Below are 25,284 nucleotides of genomic sequence, written 5' to 3'. Positions count from 1 at the left end.
CCCGCCCAGTTAGTCGTAAGCTCATATCTGTTCATTCTACTTGGTCAATCCCAGCACTTTTTGTTACAGGCCAAGATGAACGCCGATCATAATCAGCTGCAGAAAGGTGAGTCCGGAAAATTTGACGTTTCTATTATGTAGCCTAGCCACTTGTTATCATAGAAATAAAATGTATTCAGTGAACGTATGAGGAAACGTGTGCGAGACAAATCACCATAAATGTGAAAAAATGAAACGAGGAAACTTACTTTGTTTCCCTCAACTTTATTCCTGCTAATTCTTCTTCGGTCTGTTGAATTAATTCGCATTCTACTGGGCAGTGTGCGTTCGTATATGTGTTTAATGAGCACCGAGTGATAGTGATATAATGAATCGTGTGTTTTCACATGTTTTTGTCGTCTGTACGCCTAATCGTGGTAGCCGTGGGATGACGTCACAAATGCAAAATCAGAACCGGTTCTTTTAACAGCCGTATGTATATAGACGCTCGAACAGACGCGTGTATGTATGCATATTCATGTGTTCATGTACCACGGATAGGTACGTCACGGGCCTGCATACCTAATCTCGAACCGCCTTCACCAGCCGAGGTTTGATTATAAAATATGGTTCGCATCTCGGATGACCGTCTACTTTTTAGTCGGTAGGTCGGTTGGTTGAGTCCCGTCGCCAAGAATTGGCGAATGGACACTTGAGAGCGTGCTTCTACAAATTTTTGCTTCAGACGGTGTGAAATTTGTCTGCGTTTTATAACTTCAAGGTTGTCTAGATGCTGCAGTGCACCTTGTTTGTTTTTATGCAGTCTCCGCGCGTGACAGGACCAAATATAATTAGTCATCCTTAATTAGGATATTTAATTCAGGAAGTAATCGAAGGACTAATCCAGCCACAAAGGTTCCCTGTTTACTGATGGGCAACATACCAGCGAAATTCTGATTGTACAAAATACAAAACGTTTTCAAATATTTGACATCCTGATATAGAAAGGTTTTCAAAAGACGGCCAACTGATACAGAGAAAAGTAAAAAATATCGCAGGGTCCCCACAAACGGTCCTCGTACATAGAACGAAAATTTCCAAATGTTTAAATTCCATCGCCATACAGGCATTTTGTACTATTTGGTAGACGATTATAATAATAGAGGCAAAACAGCCCAGGGCATAGAGTCGAGATGGGACGTAGATTTGGGCATCATGCGATCTGTGCATTAAGGGGGCTCCCCCCAATCTTCATCCTCTCGCTCTTTCCCTCTCTCTCTCTCTCTCTCTCTCTCTCTCTCCCCCCCTCTTGCTCTTTATTCTCTTCGTCTCGTGCTCGCGCTAGTCCGAGGTCTTGCGCAACAGGGAATGAACTCAGATGCCTTGAAGCGCCTTCGGCTATTCATGCTAGCCACGAACGAAATAGGAGTCCAAAATTATAATTTTAATAAATAGTAAGACCTGCGAGATGCCCATACGATACCCGAAATGGCACTCGCGGTCACAGTTAGCCGTTCCAGGCTTGTCCGTTTCTTAGATTTGCCAATTGACTTGGCGGTGAATGAATTCTAATTTCAATTTCGATTCGATCGCGGCTACGCTAGACAGAGTAATATATACAGTCGATTGTTTGACTGTAAAATAAAAACAAAAAGGTGAAATTTCGCCACTCTTCAGACGATCGATCATAAACTCTGAGGATTGCATCGGTAGTTCGAGTCGTCATGTTTTCGTGGGGTTATCTGCAGGGTTATTATACTCGTAACAGTGGCAGTGAATAGTAGTGGTTGTGCTAACGGTATCGAACTTTAAGAGTAGAACACCTCGAAGCGAATGGTCCAAATGTCCAAACAGTATTATGTACTATTCACTTAGCATTACCGTAAACCGCGTTGATTCTATCTACGTCAACCTTAGGATACCAATCATCGTTTCCTTCGACTAACTGGCGTCACACTTGACGGTTATACCTTTTCAACCTCGACTCTCAACGTCTCTTATTCTATTATTATATTATACAGAAGGAAGTCGAAGGGATATTCCAATAAGATCAGATTTTGAAACGACGCAAATCCATTCCTTCCTTCTTTATTACCTTGAGTTTCCATGTACACGTATAATACCTAGGTAATCGATGTTGCAAAAAATGGGACGATGAACTGAGCAACAAGTGTAAGGGTCTGGTGTAAGTCGGTGAATTGAAAGTTTGCAATTGCAACGCTAATAATTTGCAAAGTTGATCTAATGGTGTTTAGTACGGACATGTGCAGACCTGCGGCCACACAGCCTTGGGTTACGTAAGGGGTAAAAAGAAGTGTGCGCGGTAGCATTGGCAGTGAAAACGGTTATGGAAACATGATTCTCCTTTTATGATCCTAGACTCTGATTACTCAATTTCTCTCTTAGGCGCGTAAGAAAAAATGGCGGGCAGTATACCTGCCTGCCTGCTTGCCTGCTTGCCTGGCTGCCTGACGTGCAGTGCCTAGGTCAATGCTAATGCGCACATACAGGCTCGGCTTGTTGGGCCCTGATTTTTATCCAGAGTAGGTACCTACACGCTTCGCCATTACACACACCGATACTTCGCCTGACGCCGGACAGCTGCAATTGGACAATTCCATCATCAATTGGAGAATGACGAAATTGATCCTGGAACCGTCGCTTCCCAGTCAGTCCCTCTTCTTCCATATCCTCGTTAACCATTCTCTCTCTCTTTCTTCCTCTCCGTCTTTTTCGTATAAAGGACTGTTTTATTCTTCGATGGTAATTACTTAACTTAACTCGGTACCTCAGGCCTGGGCTTGCTTAATTGACGTACGAACGGTTCGTTCGTTCCACGCACGCGGTTTATAAGGCTTGTAATTTTGAAACGCTGAAAGGCGGAAGAAGTCTTAACGCGCCGCGGCGTTACCCAGACGCTGAACAAGTTCACCCGACTTATGGCAGAGGTTTCCCCTTGGCAGTCTACGTTCCCGAGGTTAAAAAATATTCCATTACGAATAGGTATAGGAGATAACTATTCCCCGCGTTTAGCTCTACCGAAGCCGAATCCATTATCGAGATGAGTATTAAGACTGGAATTTTCATCTACCTGCCCTGCCTGCCTGCGTTGCATGTCAAAGTTGGAAAAGTCGAGAAGCGACTATAAGCGAATACATCAACGATCTCGAAAGGCTGATTAGATAAATTATTCCGTTACTCGGAGAGCGGCGTAATCAGGATTTAGGCAGAAAGGTGGAAAATCCATTCCAACATCCCGAGTCGCGGACACGAATGAGAAAGAGAGCGAAAATGAAAGAGGTAAGAAGAAGAAAAATAGGGAGAGAGAGAGAGAGAGAGAGAGAGAGAGAGAGAGAGAGAGACGCGTTGTATAAAATCCGGTTGAAATATCGCAGAGTAACGTATGCATATTCCATCTGGTTAATTAGCCACGTCATACGTATAAATATATATAAATATACGGTAACACGAGTAGTTAAATATTGAAAAATAGTCTGCAGCCAGTCGGGCGCCAAAGGCCAAGGGAATGCCTCTGAAAGTTCCTCGACTACCCGGGACAACTCACCTTTTATCTCGAAGGTTGCGATTCGCGAAGGGAATGACCCGCCTCGCGACGCGACTTACGAAACGGGGAGGAAAGAGGGGGGACGTTAAAACGCTCGAATCCGTATCAAAGGACACCGCGTCTCTCCTATGATGATGGCCGGTGCATTAAAGTCATGCACCTGTTATGCCGAGACGTTGCAGGACAGGAGCAGCCGAGAAGAAAACCGGCAACACTCCGAAAGAGAACCGGCCAACGCGGCACGAACGAGATTCGTCCGCCAAGTCCACACTACCCAAGGAATATGGCTACCGTCTCGGCTACCACCAGTCACGGGACACAAGAATGGTGGTGCTCCTCTCATACTCTCCAGCTGACCATGCAATGCAATGCCATGCCATGCCATGCCATGCCGGTCGAGACGCGGAGTCACTCTCTTGGGCTGTAGCAGTATTTCATGTTTTTGCGTCTACTGCAAAGTTTACTGCCAATTAAAACTGTCTGTGGGTCCCCTGATGATGCGAAGGTCCCCTTTGCTCCCGGGACCCTAACCTCTATCGCTACCCCGCAACCGCTTGGCAAATATGGAAATTCAATATTATCGGCACTTTTCTGGTTTCTTTTGGTTTTTTTTTCTTTTCTTTTTCGTTTTTGTTCTTCCCTTGGCTCAACCATTTTTTCTAATCTTGTTTTTTTTTTTTTGCCATATTTGTTTCGACTCTCGCGTTCGTCAGATTCAATTCAAACGGAACTTACCACTTCCTGGTGACGTGAATTTGACTAAAACGAAAAAAAAATAAATAAAATAAAATAAATAAAACAGAAAGAAGAAGAAGAAATTCGAGTGTAGTCGTAAACTTGTTCAAACTAATTTTAACTACTTTAGCCACACAACTACATATTTTTTATTTTTATTTTTTGCATCGAATCAGGATATAGCTCGACTTCGTTCCGTTTTTCAAACACCGTCCCGCGTGTTTCGTAGATTAAAAAAATTCTCATATTTATGTAATAATTGCTAAGACAAATGGCTCAATCGATCTATTAATTACTTATAACAATTGAGGTGAAATGACGGGAAAAAACAGACTCGTTTGACTCTTTTATACATGCGTAAATAATTGCGAAGAGAATCAATCGAGTGGCATACTTTATTGTCGATTGTCTGAGATCGTTTGGTTCGTAATACGCTGTATCCACCCAGTGCCCGTGTACTCACTATAATATGCCACGATAAATTCGATACCGAAAATCGTTACGTAAAAGGCAATCGACGGGTGTATGACGTGTACACGTATACGTGGATGTATAATGTATATACATATACGCTGTGTCATGTGTTCGATGATTTTGCCCGATTGCCAAGGTCAGTTGTTGATTTTTGAAAGTATCTGCATGCAGCTGTGTAGGACCGGTTTTAGAGGCTCGTTATACGCATACACACGTTCGAATAGATTAATTTGACGTGTTAACGTGTCTGGTACGTGCGACAACTTATATAACGTACCTACTGCGACCTCCAAATTTAAAATTGCAGCCGGTTTGGTATTGACCAAATTCTTGATTTTTTTTTATTTTATTTTTTTATCAGTAAAGTGACTCTTCTTCGCTGTTTTCGAGTAATTTTGAAAAAGCTACGCTTTCAAACGTTGCTAACGTAATATATAGGTAATACGACTAGTTCTACACAATTATGAATTATAATTGCGGAATATAATTTAATAGCCGTCTTTGTAAATCGCGCTTTGTAGGTATTAGATGTGATAAATCGTTTTTCGTTTTTCTTTTTCGCAATATCATAGCACACAGCAATCCCGGAATCCAATCAATTCCTTAACACTTATACGAATTTACCTGTTTCACCATTGAAACACGTAAACACATGTTTATTTATTACACAGGGATTGGAAGAATATTTGTTTCATTTCTTTTTTCTTTTCCTTTTTTTTTTTTTTTCTTTCTTACTCAAGAACTACGACAAAAAGTCATCGCGTATACTACGCAAAATCGGGATAGGTCATGGTTTTAAAATTATAACTGTTTACCGTGCCGCAAACTTGTATGCATATGTGTGATTCTTTTTTGCAAATGACCGACCGCACAAATTTCCGAATCCTGACTCGGGGAAAAAAAAGTTTCTATGTAAAATAAATTGCACACTTCATCACTCCGTTTAGTAAAGTTGATAGAAAAAAATCACGTTCCGTCTGTTGTGATATTGGGGTAAAGAGAAAAAAATTCGATTAAATTAAATAAGACATAAGAATGTTAATTCGTCAGTCATTACAGATATATACAAGTTTTTGTCTGATTGCGACGAGTTTTGAAACAAAATATAAATTGAAAATTACAATAATAAAAAAAAAAAAAGTATCAGCTCACTATACACACTTAACTGATATTCTTTTATGCAATTTTAATCCGGGTTGAACTGCATATATACGTGGATTTAGTCATCAGTCTGTGATCGTTGTTAAGATAGTTCGGTTGAAATTTTTCGTCTTTCCGTCATCATTTTTTTTAAATATTACACCTGTATCAATGATTTAATTTTTGGACAATTTCACGACTGAAACAAAAATCGCGACTATTTTTGCCTTTTTCTTTTCTTTTTTTTTTTCAATCCGTTTCGTTCGTCGCTATACATTAAATCATACACAACTGACTGAAAAAAGTCTGGCATAATTGACCCCGGGAATAAATTTGAAAAAAGTTAACAGTCAAAAAACAGGCAAACTGTAAGGTTTGAAGTGCGGTGGTTTTTTTTTTTTTTATTCACCGTCATGTTGCTGGAATTTCAACTTGATTATGCAGGTTATTATTTACGATTTAATCGTTTACTTTTTTAATATTATATACGTACACGTATATTCGTTTTATTACTTGCTATAAATATATCGAGTAAGAGTGAACCAGTGATAATTATTAATCAAGTACGATTACCGACTTTTTATTTTTATCATATTTTTTTTTTTTTTTTTCCTTACTAAATATACGCTGAATTTTTTTAAACCAAATCTGTGCCTGAATGCATCGTCGGTTTATCTTATATCCAGTTTTCAGCCAACTTTATATCCTCGTTATAATTTACGTTACGTCAAATTTTCAAACGGCCGGAACAAATAGAAAATAGAACGAGCATCAACGAGTCGTGACGGTCAACTCGCTCGTGTCAAACCAGAGAGTTTGTCGGCTTTAGTTATTATCTCCGTTGCATGGTGTGTACATTGAATATAATATAATACAACGCTGTAAGCGTTAACGCGTGACAGAGTAGAAAAACAATTTCATGTGTACAATGAAAATAATTGTCGGGTTCCCACGTTCATCAGTGCAATGATAATTTTCAACTATGTATGTATGCAATACGTATAAAACTTACCAGGCCTAACAATATACCCGCGTAAACTTGACACAAAATTTAAATTTATAACCACCGCAGCTTTACCGGGAAAAACCAATTTATTCGTAATGGACATTTTTAATCTTACTTTCTTCCGATCGTATGACGGTAAACACAATTTTTATTACATTTATTTTTTCTTATTCTCTCTCTCGAGTCATTCGGTTGAAAGATTATAGATCCATATCCACGTATATTTGTGATTTGAATCGAAGAATCGGTGATTAAAAAAATCACTCGTATCGCCGAATTATTCGCTGTCTCTTATTTCAACCAAACAAAATTTCATTTGATATAACAAATGATAATAATTTTAATCAATTTCTTCCCTCCTGGTCATCATGTGTTTACGCAGTGTATAATAAATGGTTCGCGCTATAGATTGTTGGGAAAAATTGAAAAGGAGAAGGATAAGTAAGGAAAAAAAAACTACAAAGTATCAACAATAAATAGTAATAGTAATAAACGAACACCATCCACCAAGACTTTCAAACTTCGTTACGAAGCCGCGGGCGGTGGGCTATGACGTCATATGTCACTGCGGCACTGGTCTTCGGAGCATGGCATGTGTGGCCCACGCACCTTACAATCCATCTATGACCGACTTGGACAGTGGGTTACTATTTTATATCAGTTCGAACCAAGTCCGCGAACGGCGATTACGAGCACTGAAACGATGAATTACAATTTTCCGATACCTCAGAGCGTCCCGAGTCGCAAATGAGATTCTCAACTGAGTAGGTATTCGAGGCTGCATAGCAATATAGGTACGCGACTTTAACCACGAATTATGCATTCGTTGGTAAACCGCAAAAAAAAAATTTGCATGATATTAGAGGAAAAAAGAAAACATTTATTAATTAAAAATTCTGCAAACGCGTTTACGCCTTCGGGTATTATATGTGTATTTATTATACACGTGAGTGGATTTGCAACGCGGTTTGGACTTACTGGTTGTAGAGGCTTTCTAAACACGGCTGCGGATTCAAGAAGAAATAAGTACATAGTGAAGTATCCACGGATAACACCGTAGCGTAAATATTTGCCAGGACTGTAAAATGTATAAATGTTTGCAAACTTTAAAATTTGTTTGAACGAAAAATGCACGTCTCACGTGTACTGATTTGCGCTTTAAAAAAAATTCATCTCTTTTCTTTACGCTCATCTATTCGCTAATATAATAAGTAGGTATTGTATAAGTTTTAACGTGTGGTTAAATACAAGTGAGATTGATTCATCGCTTATCGTCAAGCATTACATTGTCGAGAACACACACAATTTACGTAACTTGTAGGAATTGCAAATTTACGATAACCATCAAGTTTCTTCTGTCATTCTGTTTTCAAACTCCCGGACCTTTTTCATCCTGCTGGATATTTATTCTCGAACTAGCGCAAGACAAATTCAGCTTTTCATTATCTGTCATTGGGCAATGAAACATAGCGATAAACTATTATAGATAATACTTGACTGTCATTTGCACATTTCAAGTCTGATATTTGCTTTCCCATCGATTGCTCAAGGGTTCCATTATTTCGGCAAATGAGTTTACAGATTTTTGTACTTGTTTTTTTTTTTTTTTTTTTTTTTTTTTTTTTTTTTTTTTTTTGTCAAACTGTCTTTTGAAAAGTGTGATTTTTGTTTATTATTTCTATAAGTTACGCCTAAAAAAAAAAATAAAAAAAAAATAAATAATTTTTTCTCCGTTCCTCTTGACGCGAAAACGAAACCGAGGCAAGCACGTTAGGTAAATCTGACGAGAAGTAGTAATTATTAAACGAACGGATGTCCGACCTATATTTGCCTTTCAGCGCGAAGAGAGATATTTTTTATCGTCCATGCACCGTGGATCACCTTTATAGCTTGCAGTTTGTTGTGGAAATACCTATGCACAAATGCACACACACACAGGTGGAAACAACTGTTGCAGTGTAGTGTGGCTTGAAAAAATGTGTATAATCTCGTTTGAACGCAATGCGGTTATTAACACAAGTGGTAATGAGGAGCGGAAAGTCGCGTATAAGGTTTTCTTGAGAAAAGATCAGCTTATGTCGTTAGCGTTAGCGTTAGCGAGACAGAAGAGATCGCAGCCAGCCAGCATGCATTGAGCATTAAACCTAGAATGTTTAATGACACAGGTTTGTGCACAGGTTCAAGCGGCCTTGCAACCGTAAAGATCCTTGCCCCTTGCACGCTGCTTGCATATTGCGTCAGTAAAGTGACGGGAGGTCGTCTCTCCACATATGTGCAATAAATCGAGAGAGATCTCTCGCATCCATGAACCATCGTATATACTATAGACTTGTGTTTCTCCCTCTGTCTCTCGGCGTTTCAGGCATTCTACCGACATAACGCATAACACAACGTAACTAATTGATCTTTCTAGCGAGCTTGAACCTGATAATTATCATTTACATACGTGATTACGTAGCCACCTGAATCCTATTCAGATCTGCTCTCTCTCTCTCTCTCTCTCTCTCTCTCTCTCTCTCTCTCTCGACGCCTCAAACCTCACCACGGAATACATCACTCGCGATATACCTACGTATTGATCGAGATGTATATTTAACCGCACACCTTGCTCCCTGCAAATAACCTTTGATCATCCCACCTCCTCGCCACCTCTTCATCCTCATCCTTCTCCTTCACAATGTCGTCGCCTTACCCAGAAACACTGCAACTGCCGAGATCATTACTATTTAATCACTGCATCGAATAAACAAAATACAATTTTATCGCCAATATAACGATATGTATCGTTTTAAAGACGAACAAAATCCTGTTTCTTTGATGAGCGTTCTTCTGCAACACATGTTGTATGTTAATATAATATATTAGATCGCTTGAGAAAGTTACCACGCGAATTTATTGTCATTCCAACTATATATATTAGGGTGGCGCAAAAAAATCGACTATTTTTTTTTTTTTTTTGAGTCTCGTGTGTCAAAATGTTAGTTTTTTGTGTTTTAAGAGACCACTCCAAACGACAGTGCAAAAAAAAAAATTTTAAGAAGTGGCTCCACATTTTTTAAAACGTCAGAAATCGTTAACAATCGATTTTTTTTCTAATTCTTTTCCTCGTTACGGTATAATTTTATAGACAAAAAAAAAAAAAATAAGTTTCCGAAAGTTTCAGTTCAAAATTTTAATTTTGAGAGGTTGCTCATAATTTTTTTTTTAATTTTTTGGTGCATTTCTTTAGATCTTTTCGAGCGACCTTTTAATATTCATATTAAAATTTCATACATTTTTTTTCTTCAATTTAGTGAGAAAGAATCAATAACAATATACACCACGACATGAATTAAAAATCAAACAAAATACTGAAAATATAATATTTTTAATTTAAATTTTTGACGATTTCTGACATTTTAAAAAATTTGAAGCGACCTCTTAAAAATTTTTTTTTGAGCTGTCCTTTGGAGTGGGCTCTTAAAACATCAAAAACCAACATTTCTCCCACGAGACTCAAAAAAAAAATTAGCCGGTTTTTTTGCGCCACCCTAATATACATGTATATATATATAGATACATATATGGTTAAATAAATAAATTTTCTTCTTCTGATTTAACAGCAGATGATCAGTACCGAGGAGCGGGCGGAAGCAGCAGCGGAAGTCCGCCTGCGAGTCTGCTGGTTGTGCCGCAGCCTCTGACAGTCAAACCGTCTCATCCGTCTCATTTGAATCCGCACCTCGGAGGTCCGCACTCGCATCCCCCGCGAAAATATCAGTGCAAAATGTGCCCGCAGGTGAGTGTCCGCAAATTTGTTGTTGTCGTAACGGTGAACGGTAGACACTTCTAAATTGGTGAAAAAACGGCTTTAAGATGAGGGGTAACGCCGCAATCGAACGACCACGCTGCTTATCCACGATACTTACTACGTATGCTTATGTACCCGGCCCGGGGTCAGTGGACCCCCTTCGGCTCCGACGGAAACTGCGTCCCTGACGATCTTACCGCCGCCTAGCCCATATCGAATGGGCCCCGCGTCTATCGGGGCCCGGTTATATAAACGAGATGATCGCGGATATACGCGTTTTTATTATTCTAACACTTTATCCCGGTATGGAAACCGACTTACCATGCAGAACTTGATCAAGTCACACATCAAACGATCGAAAACTGCGGCTCGTACAACGCCGATGGATTAGATACACTGTGTGTGCTTTTTTTATTTCTCCATCGCTTTCCCCAGTCCACTGAATTCTCGTTTATAACTATCGCTCTTGTATTTTGTAGACATTTTTTTTTCTCTCTCTTTTCTTATTCTATCGTTGATTATTTTCTACTTCTTTTACCCAGACGTTGTGAAAGGGTCGTAAAATATCGTTATGGGTATGGGTATGGGTATGGATATACCTACCTATACATAATGCTGACCGTTATACCCTACGCGTGCGCTAAAAGCTAATCAGTTTTTGTTAATTACCTAATTAACCGTCTGTTATAATTAGTTGCCGGAGTGGTGGAGCTACTGGTGCTCCGGCGAATAATACCTTGCTTTGATTTTACACCGTGCGGCAGCATTGTTTGCCACACACAAAACCTGCGTCGCTATTCTATAACGTTCGTTCGCTGTCGCTTATTCTTCATTCGTACCTGTAAATGAGCTACGTTTTACACCTCTACAAATTACCTTCATGAAACGTACTTAATTTTACACGCGTTAAGACGTGTACACACGGCGAAACGGTTGTGTACAATATCCCAATAGAGGGATAAAGAAAAGCGGATTATAGATACTTGGCCCTTTTGTCGAGATGAAAAGGAGTCGGGAAAATGCGAAACCAGTCACCTTACATCGAATTACCAACATGATTTTGATCAATCAAGTCTTCTTCATCAACGATTTACGAAATTGTTTATATTATAGGAATACATGGCTAGTTTTGTTTTAATAAGCTGACCCTCGTCGATTGCTGGGAATAAAGAGACTAGAATGAATTTCGATAAGCCTGAAATTTCATCCAGTATATCACACGAAGGGAAACGATTATCTGAGTCAAGTGATATATTCGTTTGATTACAACATGACCAGCTTCAACAAAATACTTTTGGTATGAAAATTTCTTTTGTCGTTCGAAAATGGCGAGTATTCCAAAACATATCTAGCAACGAAGGGGTTAAAAGTTGTAGTAAATAATTAGGGTCAATAAAACGGCACCTAACTGTACAAATTTTCCTCTTTCCCTGCTTCCGGCATTTTTATTTCTTGCTTTTTTTACTCTTACTTAATCTGAATAAATGGCTTGTTTTACAGTACGTTAACCCTTTACGACGATCTCCTCGGTAGATCCGTCGACAAAAGGCAGAAGGGAGAGGTGTTGGGGTTAGTGCCACTGTTGTAAAACACCGACCATTCACGGGACACCAGTCCTTGTGGTGTAATATACCATGGGCCTTGGCTACGGGCCCGACCATAAGCAGGTAGCTAAAAGGGTTGAAGCGATTTTAGAAAATTGAGTTGTTGGACAAATATTTTCCACTTTACGACGGGATTTCAAAGGTTAGGATAGGTCAGGCCAGCCGAACCGTAGCCGGCTATACATAAGTACTTTGAGCTAATCCCGCAAGTAAGTATGGGTCCGAGGTTTCCTTCATTCTCGCGTAACACATTTATCCCCCGCATTTGTACGATCTACCCCTTAAAACAATCGAGCTCTCGAAGCCGCAGGTTTATACCTAATTCAGAATGACTTGTACCTTCGTAGGGAGAAAGAACACGATTTAATTTTCACCGCATTTCCTCATTTGTTTATTTGCTTATTTATTTATTTATTTACTTATTCAACGTCTGGGCGATTGAATAGTCACCCGATACATATCCAGGGGGGATATTGTGGTCGGTATCAAACGAGAATCGGTTCATTTTGACTGACATTTATTTCTATCAAGCTATATTCATTACACGTTTCAAGTAAATATTTAATCTTGACTAATCCCGAACGAATGTTTAGCTAATTCAATCATTTCTCCACCCTCGGTCTTCTTCGCGTATCCGTCTATGTGTCGTTTCATCAAATTCGACGCGTCTTATTCGAGCTTATTTTTATCGCTGTAGAAATAATTCTTCTCGGAAGTTTCAACAGTCTCAGCCATTGGATAAAATTTCATTTCCGTATATATTATTCCCACTCCGAAAATCTTCTCATCACAAATATCTCCCGTCATCGAGTCAAAATCACTAAAGTACACGCGCGTCTGTTTTTTTTTTTTTCTTTTTCAAACACTGTTTTTCGTTTCAAAAAATTCTTCCCTCTATATACAATCCGTATTTGCAAAGTCCGAACTTAAGCTCTGACAGAAACTGTACCAGGGCTTAAAATTTTTGAACACACTCTATTAAAAATGAACATCAACGGATCTTAATATCAAACGTATAAGATTTTTCAATAATTCTGTAAAGCAGAATAGAATAAAGAACAGAAGTAGGGAAAAAAATAAAATAAAATCTATTCACACCGAAATGTGGACGCTTTTTAAGCGTGTGTAAATTCTAACAAGGGAGCATATAGACTCGGTTTATTTCTGTATATTTACCCATACATTATCGAAGGCGCGTAATACCGACGCCGCGAAGGAGCAGCGGACGCATGTAAGTGTCGAGCGAGGCAAGTCTGGACGAACATATGTGTGTGTGTGTGTATATATATATATATATATATTCACGTACGTGGATCTTGTAGAAATACGAAGGCTTCGGCAAGGCGAGGCGAGGCGCGGCGAAGGGAGGCGAGGGGAGGGGAGGGGAGGCAAGGCTATATGCCTTCTTTGCCGGAGGGCCGGGATTCAAGTCCGGGGGCTAGTGTACCGTGACGGCACAGCATCCTGTCTCCCCTCTGTACCCTCGTCCCGGGCTGAGTCCCCCCACCGCCGTGCAGCGTTCCCTCTCCTTTTTCTTCTTCTTGGTCCTCATCTTTCTCATCTTTCTCAATTGATCTTCTTTATTCGTCCCTCTCGACTCCTGATCGAGGTGTTCTTCCCTCGCCACTTCGCATCTCGAAATTGACACCTTTCGGTTATCGAAGTAATCGGTGATTTTACGCCGGGAGGACTTTTTGTCTTTTACTTTCTTTTTTTTTTTTTTTTTTTTTTGCTACTCTATCGTTTACTCATTTCCCAAGGAAAAATTACTCGCGATCGGTACGGCACGCAGGCGGGGATGCAGAATATTTTATTATCAAGTCAGGGGCGCGAATGTGCGATAGAACGAAAGCGAATAAAATAAGGAATTTCATTACGCAGAAAGTTAAGGACACACATACCGCGGATTGTGTGTATATGTACAGAGTGAATGTAATTAACCGGATGCTCTATGAACCCGAAGCGGTTATATATCTCTGCCTATATCTGTGAAAGGCAATGTAGAAACTCCAGATTGTGTAAGAGTATATATGCATGTGCGTATAGAAGAGGAATGCACACGAGTTTAGCTGTGTAACGTTAAATAGAAAATGAAAAAAATCAACCCACCTACAAAATACACACCGCTGATGCACCGTCGTAACCCAGATTTGTACAAATACACTTCCTACTTTTCTCTCCGCTTTTTTTACGCTTATATATATGTAATATTATAACGTGCAATACGTGCAGAAGGGGGAATTTCTTATGGGATGATTCGAGTCATTTTTTCTGAAGAGTTATAAGTGACGTTGAAAATTTATTACGGATCAATCGCTCTTCCAAAGAACAAAAAAAAAAAAAAAATTCACAACTTTGTCCGAGAACGAAATTTTCGGATCTTAACGTTGCTACCGCGACGAATTTGCAGATCGAAAACGCGCGCGCGAGTCACCGCAAAATTCTCTACCTCGATTCGTGTAAGAGAGAAATAAGGGGAGTTAAAAAAAAGTAGAGAAAGAAAGAAAAAAAGAAAGAAAAACAAAAATTGTATTCATAAATAAAACTCTAGGCCTTATTTGATGAGCTGGCAAGTTGCGTGAGGCCCGATTATTCTCTGCCAGCCTCTCCTTATTCCCTAGCCCCGGCTAGGTACTCGGGTTGGCTGGGCCTCGCTGGGCCCTCGTCTATTTTGACCGTGGATTGTAATGGGAGATGAAGATGAAAGAAGATACGTAAGCTGCGGATTCGATAGCCGATACTAAACTATCGCGATGGATTCGATCGTTTCTTTTTCTCTGTTCCCGTTGTTTGTTTACTCCTCTTACTCACCTCCCTAGTATATTCCACGTCATAATTACGAAAAATCATCGAAGACCGTCGTGTCGTCGACAATCCGCATAAAATAGGAACGAATATTCCACTTCCGAGGGTCATTTCGAAAATCTGGAATACTATGGTGTAGGCTGACAAGTGGTGAGAGAAGGAAACGAGAGGGGGGGGGGGGGGGGGAAGGAAAGAGAAAAAACGCTCGAGATCTTATTCGATGCGCTGGCGAGTTGCGTGAGGCCCCATTGAGAGCCCCGATGCCGCGGCGGGTATACGAGCCGGGGCCTCATCGGGCCTCATCTGGCCTCATCACGCACGGTAGCGAGAGGCCTGTCATTTTTTCCACCCAATTTTTTTTCCTCTCTCTCTCTCGCTCTCTTTCTCTTTTTTTTAGCCCTTTTGTGGGCAGCATCCCCTCTCGGACGGGCCCCGGGCCCATACTCTATTCTAAAAACATCGGCTCAGATCTAATTCTAATCGAATGCAGCTCGTCTCACTTTGATCCTAGGTTGGGTTGTGTACTTGTTGTGTATCTACGCCTATAACACATGTTTGATTCGTCTCACTTTTCAATAGTAACGCTATCTCACTTGAAATTTTTTTCTTTTTGATCTGAATTTGTCCTCTTCTTTTTTATTATGAACTAATCTGTGGTAGTAGTTTGTCGCTTATTCTTTTTTTTCGTTTTCTTCTTCTTCTTCTTCTACGTCTTTTGCAAAGCACAGAATTTGATCGTGCAAAAATAATAAATTCTACATTGTGATGTGTAAGAATTAATGTTGGGAAAATATCGATTTTAGATCAAGAAGATCGGAATCAATCGACTTGGGAAAATAAATCGTTAGGACAATTATTCAAGACTTACGCGTTTAGAAACTCATTTCAGTTTATTGATAGTTATGAGCAATTAATTATAGTTGAACAGTTTAGTATGAGTTCAGAGTCTATTATTAATCTGAGTTTAATTGTCAGGGTTTGTAAATTTCTCAGAAAATAAAATTCCATCCTATTCGATTTGAGCTAATGAACAGTTTAAAAATATCGCTGAAAATCGTATTTTCATTGAATTAGTCGACGAAACTGTTTACGCAACTTTTTTCTGCTGCTACGATTACCTATTTTTTTTTTTTTTTTTCTTTTCATAACAGTTTATAACCAAATAATTTTGCCGAAAAAATAGGCATTCAATTTTATTCAGGTAAATATAATAATAAATTATTGATTATAAATCTCAAATAGAATCAACTTTAATGATCCTCAAGTTTACCTATATACCTCTGATTTTTCATAACGAAGTAAAAAAAAAAAATTTACTCATGAATAATCTGTATCTTTCTTTCACTTATCAAAAACGTGACCAGAAGATAAATTTCTCTTTCGGAATAGGATTACCGAGTGAAATATTGAATACAGAAGCTCGTATCCTATGGTGTTAAAACGACAACAAGGCGAAGATATATCCTTATAGCCGAATAGATGAGCGATCGCCGATCATTGCAGCAGCATCGTATATATATATATAATATATATACCTGTATATATATATATAAAACGAATACCATAGATTCGATCTAATCGAGGACAAGTTCACACCGCTCCTCGGAAAGTTATCGAGATTTTCGATCATGTATACAACGTGGTATTGAAAAGCTAGTCTCCCCCCCCCCCCAAATCTCTCTTTCTCTTTCTATTTCTATCCACCTATCTCTTCGTGTGTGTGTGTGTGTGTGTATATAATGTGCATAGGTATATATCTTTGTGAGGCATTCAGGGTTACATAATTCCGCGTATTGTGTAGCCGCACGATGGTGTACGTATAGGATCGCGTGTGTGCCCACACCTATGACGTTATGTGGCATATAGGACTTAGAAATTTAGTATATAGGGAGTAAATAGGGTATCATGTTCAGTCTAAGGCTTAAAGACTATTGTCTGGCGTGGGAGGCTAGCTGCTGCTGCTGCGCTGCTGCTGCTGCTGTTGCACTGCTCGGGCACCCGGGCACCTGATCCAAAAGCTATTCACTTCGCATCTCGTTTCTTCCTCGTAGCCGACGTTGTCGTCACGTGAGTCGCGTGGATGTACTTTATAGGTGTATACTGCACAGGAGACTCGATGCGTAGGTACTCGCGTGAACCCGAAACCCGTAGGTTTCTCGTATTTTAAATATCTCACGCAATCCACACACACGCCGAACGAACGCCAAAGATTTTTGTGAAAAAATAATTAATCAAACCCGAGTCCGAGCCGGTTGATTAAAACGTCTCCGGGATGGAAACATGCGTTGAATCTGAAATCCGTAGCGAAAAAAAACTGGAAAAACAAATTAAGGAATAAATTGAAAAATAATATACGGAAAACAGAGGTGAGAGAATTTTGAATTCTTCATTTGAAAAAAAAAAAAATTACGCGCGATTTCTTTCCGCAAACTGTTAAACACCTCGAAGCAATTTATGGGTGGATTTTTCCTTATGTGTCCGCTCATTAGTGTTTTTTCCTCTTCGTGTTATTTCATTTTTTCTTCTCGTTTTTGACCCTTTTTTTCCTCGTCCTTTTTTCATTTGACTTTACGCAGAGAGACTCGGAGTCGCGTGGCATTTTTTGGGGTTAAAAACCTGAATAGGTTAAAATAGTAAATGACGTAAAGCGTCGTCGAATTCAGCTTGCAGGTAAAGTTATATAATGGTACGAATGTTGGGCTTCAAGGGGGGAATTTGGTAAAGGAAAACTAAAAGTGAACGGATCGGGTCGTAAACTCGCGTGGCGGCGGGCCTCATCACGAAATGCCCCTTTTGCCGGGTCCCGGGGCCCAGTGATGCTGGTTTTATCTCCTTCTTTATTGGCGGGACTAACGAAAATGGGCCTTGCTGCCGCGTCCGTGTGCGATCACACAAGCCCGTGATTCGGTAGCCGATTCTCTTGAGAATTGAAGTGTAATAAAATTAATTATCGTCATGCTTTATCACTTCTATAATATACCTATATGTATATGCGCAGTGAACATACACAATATATGTGGAGTTTATTGCAGCGGCTTGCTCGTAATCACCGTTGTGCGTATGTAAGGGTTCACCTTCGCGATGTCTATGGTACAATGAAAGCAAGGTTTATATCATTTTTAACAAAAATTATCAACAAACGTTATCGTATCGGTATGCATGCATAGTCAACAAGGAGTCCGATATGAAATGGAACTCCAAGTTACACTGTAAAAAAAAAAAAAGAAAAATAATAATAACAAAAAAAAAACATAAATGTTTATTATAATTACGACCCTTTTTTCTCTATCTGTAATCAAAAACCGCCAACCTGCATTCGTAAAAATCTTACCACTGCGTATATAGAGGCAAAGCATGTTATATAGCTAAACCAGAATTGACTCGGGGTTGATCATTATGTAATCAAATTTATTTCGAGGGTGGTTTTTCCCACACTCGATGCCCCAGAAGTGAGAGAGAGAGAGAGAGAGAGAGAGACCCGAAAAGTCTACGATGCAGCAGTCTATATTTGATAAGCCGATGGATTTTTTTGTGAAACAAAATCTGACCAGATGGCTGGGCTCAGGTAAAAAATACCTTTACGAGAACCCCGAGCCTTAATTCGTGCGTGTGGGTGGGGTGGAGAGGATCGGGGATCGAGGATCGAGGATCGAGACAGGCAGAGCACGGCGGGGGGAAAGGTGGCGGTTCATCATTAGCCCACTAAATCAATCTCTGGGGTTAGAAGAATGAGAGGAAGGAATAAAATAAAATAAAATGGACCAAAAATTTTATAGGAAGTTAGAAGTCAATGCCTCGGGCCTTTTTTTCAAGAGGAAGTTACCATGCACTTAATGTATAATATACCCACATACGTACCGCGTATTATACACGGCATATATATAACACACATGCAGACACAACTTTGCGCGTGTTTGGTACAATTAATTATCAACAGCTACACGCCCGTGTATAATTATAATTCTTTTGGGTTCGACCTTTTTTTCCTCTTCTTTTCTCTTCTCTTCATCCTCCTCGCTCTTTCCTTCCCTTATTTTTTTCCCACGACTTGTCCTTCATCCTGTACTCATATCATTGTTCTTCCCTGAATGGTTACACGCCTAATTCTTTGATTCATACGGAATCGCGATTATTGCTACCGTTTAATATACATAGGTATATACTTTAATTCTTGTGCTGCACACCGGGGTCAAATTGACCCCACGGCATCTTCACTGTAAATACTTTTTTTCATCACTCGGTCAATTTTCAATTAAAAATATTGACGATACAGTGAGTCATGATTTCTTGAGTAAAATAATCCATTTCCGGTATTTTTTTTGATTTATGACATTTCTTTTGATATTCGAAATTTCATTCTGCTCAAGATAACTAATTTGCCTTAAAGCATAACAGTTTAAGATCATCCACCAGGATTTTTTCAAGTTATTTAAATCGACATCTCCGTTTCTACGCAATGATTTTTGATGCGGGGTCTCCAACGACTCTGATCTGACACCAGTGTTATACACAGAAGGTGTGCAGCATAAGGGTTAAGAGACATTATCCCTACGCAATCAAGTTTAAATCAAAAGAAATCCTAGGGTTTTCGAGACGCGGAGAACAGAGTGAAGAAAACTTATCAATCTTACAAATTAGAAACAAAAATAAGATAAAAAAAAAAACTCCACGGTCACCCAACTATTTGTTTCGTGTTGATTTTCACTGTGTCGTACCGGTCAGTTCCGAGTTGGTTTAAAAAAACAAAAACCTAAAATCATAATAATAAAATAGTAATAAGAGAGAGAAAGAGATAAGAAAAAAAAACACGAAACGTCGGTTGAAAAACCTGCAATCAAGAGACAATGGGCCCTCCGGGTTGTTCTACATGTAGGAAGACATCGCATAGGGTCCAGACGCAGGGACAGGTGGCAGACTGGGCCTTAGACGGCGGGGGGATTCGAGGGGCCGACGGAGAGCAGGACGGGAGATACAGGGGGCATGGGAACCTGACTTGAAGGGGCAGCATCCCTAGGAAGTGAAGCGAGCTCCCCTCGACTGCATCGCGCTCCAGGACGGGGAGAAAATGAGAAATAGAAGAGGACGGAGAGCCAGTCGAGAGGAGCGGAGATGAGAGGAAAGGGGATTCCGTTCACGAGGAAGATTCGGAGCCGCAACAGCTCCGCAGGCGATCCGAGATTCCGTATTTTTTCACCCAAAAATCTGCGCGGTCATCAGGGCATGTGATACGCGCGCAAACAGACGCGAAATCCACCCCTCGACGGCGCAACTCGAGAAACCGTTGACCGAAATCATTCGAAGACTTGTAATTTCGACGCGTCGACTCCCTCTTTTTCCTCTTCCGTGTCCGGTGCGCCGGGTCCGAGGACTACCCGAAGCCCAGGATCAGACGCCCTGCGTGCGCTAAGGCGGACGGAAGGGCAATTTTCAAATTCTCCACATTTCCGGACGAATTAAGTAATTAGTACGACGATTTTTTGACCGATTGGTCACGAAATATATATGTATATGTATATATATATATACACACCCCTGCAACGCTGAAACATTCTGACAAATGACCCGTGTTTTTTTTTCTCCCTCCCTTCTAGGTTCTTTTTTCATCTTTATCGATTCTTGCGACGTCAAAGATTCTTCGTCAATTTTCCGCCCTGCTTCTTTTTCCGAGAGGTCCGTTCGGAGCCTCTGATAATCGAAATCAGACCAGATTTTTAATTCGGAAGATGCGCTGTTGATCTCGTAAATAACTAAGCTACGATTTATAACTAAAATACGATTTTCGATAAGTTTAGGACACAATTTTTTACTACCTGTTACACTTTGTTCGTTGAAAATCAGTCTTTATGTAAATCAAAGCATCTTAACGTACCATTTGCAGCATCAATCCAAAATTACGCGTAATCAACTTGACCACTTAACTGGGTACCAAAGCGATCAGAATCGTATAAACTCTTCTAGAAATCTGCGACGTCTTATTCCTGTCAATGAATGAAAATGAATGAACCGATCCCGAGTCCCGAAAAGTTTTGAAAAAGTTCGAATGACCAGTTTTTCCCCATTTACAGTCGAAGTTGACTCAACAGGCCCGGTTGGCGGAAAAGGATGAATTGAGCGATCCAGAATCCACTTTTGAATACGCTGCGCATCCGTTGCCGCGTAAGTTGTACGGTCTTAAACGGCTCCTGGCACGGACGGCTAAGTATTCGATCTTGCAAACAAACAGAGGGAACAGGGTAGAAAATAGAGGGAGGAAAAGGGAACGACGATGAGAAAGAACACTGGAGGGAAAAGGAAGGGAGCAGACGAAGAAGAAAATGAAAAAAAAAGAATAAAAAAAAAACACACAAAATTTTCGGCACTTTTGATCTCGGTGTGTTTCTGAGGATGGGCCAAGGAGATAGACGAACTACCAGAGAGCGGACGGACGTTCCCAAGTGGCTCGAACAAGTGCCTCCCGGTCACTTTTCGGCTACGCCGAGACGCCGTAAGACGTATATATGCATATACACGGCGTCTTTCCCCGGGACTTGGAAACGGTCATACCGAGACTAACCGGGAGCGATTTAGTGTGGGTGGCGGAAAGCCCTGCTGTTTGGACAGGTCGGATTTGTCTGTCATGGATATTCGGCAAACAATGAAATTCCACGTCGAGCCCCCCTCGAACAGCGGCTGGTTCGGTATAACTTTGCGTCTCGCAGAATCGAGTGACACGTATAAAATTGTGCCTTTATTCTTGCCACTTTGGATTCGCGGTTCCTCGAATTTTTCCCCCAATTTTTCTTCCACTATTTCTTCTCTGCTCCTTTTTTCCTAATTTTACCACGCTAGGATCTCGGCCTCAAAGTTGACGACGAAATATACGAAATTTCCTCTCGAGACCGTTCGGTTTGTTGTTTTTCAATTCCACGGGATGAGGTTGAGGAAAGGTATCGGATGAATTTATACGGGTGTGTCGGAGGAGCTGCTGGCGCGACAGACGCGAGACTGCAAAGGCGACGATCAACGGAATGGCTGTATAAGCTGGCAGCAGCAACAATCGCAAATCGTCGCTCTGCCTCTCAGAGATTATACAAAATTTCTTACCTAAGCGTCGGGATTCGATGCTGTCACTCAGAAGGCTTCTCCCGTGGCATTATTGCCTTGACAGAGAAATCGAGAAATCGGTTTCCGAGCATTGTAAACACCCGCAAACATCTGTAATCCGTTTAAGTGTGCAAATTTTCTCATATTTTCAAGCCGCATCAACGAACGCCGGCATATAACCGTCGAAAATTTTTCACCCGGGTTTTTCCTTTCAAAGAAAAATATGAGGAAGCGTGCCCCGGAACGTTTTTCTCCTCTTTCTCGCTTTTTCGATCCTTCTTCATTCCTCCGGTACCCGAAAATCCATTGTGTACCGGACAGGGCAACGCGCGTTTTGTGTATCCAAACGCATACGCCAGCATCACGGTTAGGCAAATTTTTGAATAAGTTTTTTTTCACCCCCCCCCCCCCCCCCCCCGATCGTACCCCATATATGGTAGAAAAAAATTAAGGGTCCAGGCCGGACGCTGGGCAGGGCTGCCCGGCAGGGGGAAACCGAGGCCATATTCATTTTGGTATGAAATTCTTAGCGTGCTAAAAAAATGGCGAAAAAACAAACAAAGCTGGCCACGCTGCCATGTGGCGCGTGGTACACGCGTTGCCGAGAGGAGCATTTTTTCTCCCCTTCTCTCTCTCTCTCACTTACACTTCTCCGCTATGCGTTTTGTTTTTTTCTTTTTCCTTTTTTTCCCTCACTATTCGTTTTTGGGGTGAAAACGCACGAAACGCGCCCAAACGAGAAGAAAGAAGAAAAAACTCCCCTAATCGTAAGCGTATGCAGTATACCAGGGGTGCCAACTATAACGGGAAACGTTTTTTCCTACTTCCCCTCTTCCCCCCATCTCATTCCCCTCGAATTTTCAAAAATCCAGCACATAAATCGCAACGTATAAAAACCGGGAAGGCGTTCCTTCGCTCGTGGCCACCTCGTGTATCAGTGTCTGAAAAAATCGGTTACATGGCACACCCGTGCGGTGGTTCGTTCGCTCGTTGGGTTCGCAGGTTTTCCGTAATTTGAAAACTATTGTTAAAAAACGTCGAGAGCGCGTGCTTGCGCGTGGCTTACATGGTAGAAAAAAAAAGTACGGTTTAAACCGTTTGGGGTAAATTCAAGACGATGACGATAAGGAACAAAGTCCAACAAGTCAATGGGACTCGTGTGCGAGGCTCGTGCAGCGTAATGCCACTATTTATCGAGACAAAAAAATACCGTTTTTTTCCCTCCAAAGTATATTGTTGAAACCCTTATTCAGTTTTTGCTAACGTAATTGCTGAAGGAATATAGGCAATTCACTCGATAGAATTCGAAAATACTTGGCGTATAATTATTTAATAGTGCTGGAATATCGATGATTTACAGGATACGTGTAATGCGATAAGCGATCACTTTTTTTTTCTTCTAATCTATTGTAAACGGGTTGACTTTGCACCTCAAACAATGCGGTTACAATAGAGATATGATGTTCTATTGAAACGCGTACGTATAAAAGAAAAATCGAAATCAACATCCCTCCAAAGAAGAGAGTGAAATGAAATGAAATGAAATGAAATGAAATGAAAAAAAAAAAATAACAGATTTGAACAATAGAGAACGAGAAAAAAACGTGCCGGCAAACCGATCGCGTGCTGTTGAAAAAGGAATAATCGGGTGTTACTGCAGAAAGGTTCAGTGTATACGTGTATAAAGATCAGTGCGAGAAAGATCGGCGTCAACCCCTTTTTGAACGGAGAGGGGGGAGGGGGGTATACGACCAATAAGTCCCTTTTTTGCCGATCTAGTTCTTTGAGGATGAAAATCCTTTGATATTCCCCGATCTGTAACACCTTCCCTCAGGAGCGGCCACGGCCACGGCCACGGCCATGGCGGCGGCGGCGGCGGCTCTGCAATGTAAGCCGAACGTCGAACGGGGCACACGCCCTTTTCTAAAGGGGTTACACCACGAGCCCGTCATTGTGCACGAACCAATTTGGGTATTGAACTGCAATTGAAAGGGTATAGCTCCCGTATAGATTCTTCGATAGCATTGTGCCCCGCGCATTGAGCTATCAAAATATTAAGGGGTCCGCCCTTCGCAGGTACATTGATTCCCCGGTTAGACTCCTCTTTATTGTGGTTTCTGTCTCCTGTCCTCCTGTCAATGGGTTAACACCCTAGTTAGCCTGTTTCATTGATTGCCCGCCACCTATACCTCGGCCCTTATACCTCGTACCCAAGCACAAAGCGGGATCGGCTTACGTTTTTAACAAGTGGCAAGTAATGAATTATATTATAATCTAAATGCTAATTTTCGTACTCAACGAGCCTTGTTTCGCTGAAAACTGATACTTTTTATTAATTTTTATACGAAACAAACGTACACTGCGTTTTTAAAACGTTATTTTACTCGTGAGCTATGAAAATGTCATACCTTTGAGAAATGGAAAATATCGAAATTTGAAAAACAAAACTTGGGTATCGATACTTGATTTTCAATCGGTTCAAAATCGTTGAAAATCTAGTAAATTCCTTCGACTTCGCTCTGCGTTACGTTCACTGACGTTTTTTTTTCATCGAAGATAGAAATCGAATGGGTATATCAGATTCTTGACAATTTTACAAGAGATTCGAAATAAAGTCTTGACATTTCAGCTTTTGTTCGCCATTCAAGTAATTTGCGGTTGTTTTTTTTTTTTTTTTTTTTCCTTCTATTATTGCAGAGATTTCTGTCATTCACGAATATAATAATTCGATGAATAGTCGATGCTCGACTGTCTCGCAATGAAATTATTAAAAAGAATCGGTTTTCAACCAAATTATCGCTTCTACCACCTGCTGGAGACGGTATTTTCTCCCATATATCACACCGTGGCTCAAATTGATCCCAAGCCCCCCTGCTTTGGTGGTTTTAAAATAGGCGCAGATTTGCAACCGAAATTTTTCTGTTTTCTTCAAAACTATCCCCCACTCCTTTCCGCTTCTCTCGATTCCCTTCGAAGCGCACATCTACAATACCCTTAGCTGGTTTTTCTCATTTCTGGCTATTTTGCGTAAGGCAACGGCTAAGACCATATGCGTGACCTATGACCGGCTCGAACTCCAGTCTCCCCCTCGGACCGAACACCT

General features: G+C 40.6%; 1 protein-coding gene across 1 annotated transcript in view; it reads left to right on the top strand.

Moving 5' to 3' along the window:
- The window catches only part of LOC124412167 (zinc finger protein rotund-like), a 69,866-nt gene that overhangs the window by 19,280 nt on the left and 25,302 nt on the right, over positions 1-25,284 (top strand). Inside the window, exons 4-5 of the mRNA XM_046891833.1 lie at positions 55-106; positions 10,502-10,677. Of these exons, the coding sequence (XP_046747789.1) occupies positions 55-106; positions 10,502-10,677 (228 nt within the window). The remainder of the gene's footprint in view (positions 1-54; positions 107-10,501; positions 10,678-25,284) is intronic.

This window comes from Diprion similis, chromosome 11, assembly GCF_021155765.1.
Source record: "Diprion similis isolate iyDipSimi1 chromosome 11, iyDipSimi1.1, whole genome shotgun sequence".
NCBI lineage: Eukaryota > Metazoa > Arthropoda > Insecta > Hymenoptera > Diprionidae > Diprion > Diprion similis.
The sequence above is the reverse complement of the archived record's forward strand: the minus strand, read 5'-3'. Positions and strand labels throughout refer to the sequence as shown.